Here is a 2,067-nt window from a genome sequence, read left to right as displayed (position 1 = left end):
CCTCTAACCACTAGGCTACCTGCCACCTCTAACCACTAGGCTACCTGCCTCCTCTAACCACTAGGCTGCCTGCCTCCTCTAACCACTAGGCTACCTGCCACCTCTAACCACTAGGCTACCTGCCACCTCAAAATATTAGAATGTAATCCTATATTAGTACTCAAACTGTCTGTTTTTCTTAGATGCAACAGAATAGTGTGTTTAGAACTCATGTTTCTGTGTGAAGAGAGAGAGAAGCCTCAGATMTAACGTTGACAGTAGATTTACGACGGCTTGGTGATAAGACAACATTCCATGGTTAGTGTCTGTGTGCCTGTCTGTCGGTGCCAGGGAGACACAATCTACAGTTTATTTAAGGAAATGACCTAGTGTCTACTTTGCATTAGTATTCCTATATAAGCAAGCAGTATATAAACTAGAGACAGATATTTGGCGCCATGTAAATCTTGATGTCTGTTGCATGAGAGCAAAATGTACCTTGGTATAAATTCTCTCATCTGTGATTTGTCATGAACATCCAGGAGGATGGGCTTTGCTATAACCGGGCTGTGGCTTATCCCTGCTGGTTGGGCTCTCAACAAATCACCTATGGGTGGGGTCGTTGACAAGCTCCATGTCCGCAGTAATTCAATTAGGTTTGACTGTTTTCAGGAAGTCTAAAAGTCTCTCCTTTGATTAGAATAATTTCACCACATTATAAAAAAAAGAGTTGGTTTAACATAAATCAACAAGTACCTTGATGGCCTTCTGGTTGACCTTGAAGGATCCTCTGCCGAGTTTGTGTAGAGCTCTGTAGGCATCCTGTCTGTGGACCATCACTATGTAGGCACAGCCACGAGGAGGGATCATCTGAAGGGGAGAGGGATGGAGAAGGTTGGTTTTAGCTCCTAAATTGTTCCCTTTCACAACAGCCCAGTGTATTTTTCAGGGTCAATCTCCCGCTYTGTCTTATACAGAGCACTCTCCTACTAGACTATTTCCTATGTGTCTCCAGTGAYAAGTAGTGCACTATAAAAAGGGAATAGGTTGTCATTGAGTAGATCAGTGTCAGCTTCATACTTACATTGATGGAGTCTATCTGCCCAAACTCCTCTAGTAAACACATGACGTCCTGCTGAGAAGTCTTCTTGTCTAGCTGGCCCACCCACAGAGTCGTGGTGCAAACTACACAACGAAGGAAACATTCAATATGAGCACTGGTCAAATATAGTAGYGAATAGGGAGCCATTTTGMGACGCAGGTCCTTGTGTATCTGARAATACGTACCACTGAGTGTCTGGCTCTTGATGCTGGGCAGACCTTTTTGTCTACGGTCTTTGTCCTTCTCTCTCTCCTTCCTCTCCTGTGAGCGGGAGCGAGGGGAGTTCCAGCGACTTTCCCTGGAGCGGGACCCAGAGCGCTGTGAAGAGTGTCGGGGCTTCCGGGAGGGAGAGCCGGACCTGGACCTCTTTCTCCTGGGAGAACTAGGAGAAATCAAATCTTATTTCAAATGCTTTTAAAATCACAACACACTAAAATCAGGGCTCTCCAACCCTGTTCCTGAAGAACTACCATCCTGTAGGTTTTAACTCCAACCCTGTTCCTGGAGAGAAACCGTCCTGTAGGTTTTCACTTTAACCCTAATCAAGTGCACCTGATTGTAATAATTACCTGGTTGATAAGCTGAATCAGGTTAGTTACAACTGGAGTTGGAGTTAAAACCTACAGGAGGGTTTCTCTCCAGGAACAGGGTTGGAGCGGTGGACTAAAAGCAAAGGCTAACACAAGCAAACGGTGGACTAAAAAGCAAGAGCTAACACAGCAATACGGTGGACTAAAAGCCAATAACACAGCAATACGGTGGACTAAAAGCCAAAGCTAACACAGCAATACGGTGGACTTAAAAGCCAAAGCTCAACACAGCAATAACGGTGGACTAAAAGCCAAGCTAACACAGCAATACGGGTGGACTAAAAGCAAGCTAAACAGCAATACGGTGGACTAAAAGCCAAGCTAACACAGCAATATGGGGGACTAAAAGCCAAGCTAACCACAGCATACGGGGGCTAAAAGCTAAAACAGCAATAT

The 2,067-nt window shown here is 45.0% G+C and overlaps 1 protein-coding gene across 1 annotated transcript in view; it reads right to left on the bottom strand.

Annotated features, from left to right (window-relative positions):
* The window catches only part of LOC112073235 (SR-related and CTD-associated factor 4), a 62,835-nt gene that overhangs the window by 36,085 nt on the left and 24,683 nt on the right, over positions 1-2,067 (bottom strand). Inside the window, exons 8-10 of the mRNA XM_024140564.2 lie at positions 1,267-1,463; positions 1,064-1,164; positions 736-849 (exon numbers count right to left, since the gene is read on the bottom strand). Of these exons, the coding sequence (XP_023996332.1) occupies positions 736-849; positions 1,064-1,164; positions 1,267-1,463 (412 nt within the window). The remainder of the gene's footprint in view (positions 1-735; positions 850-1,063; positions 1,165-1,266; positions 1,464-2,067) is intronic.

The sequence above is a fragment of the Salvelinus sp. IW2-2015 genome, unplaced genomic scaffold, assembly GCF_002910315.2.
Source record: "Salvelinus sp. IW2-2015 unplaced genomic scaffold, ASM291031v2 Un_scaffold2192, whole genome shotgun sequence".
Taxonomy (NCBI): Eukaryota; Metazoa; Chordata; class Actinopteri; order Salmoniformes; family Salmonidae; genus Salvelinus; species Salvelinus sp. IW2-2015.
This window is presented reverse-complemented; position numbering and strand designations above follow the sequence as displayed.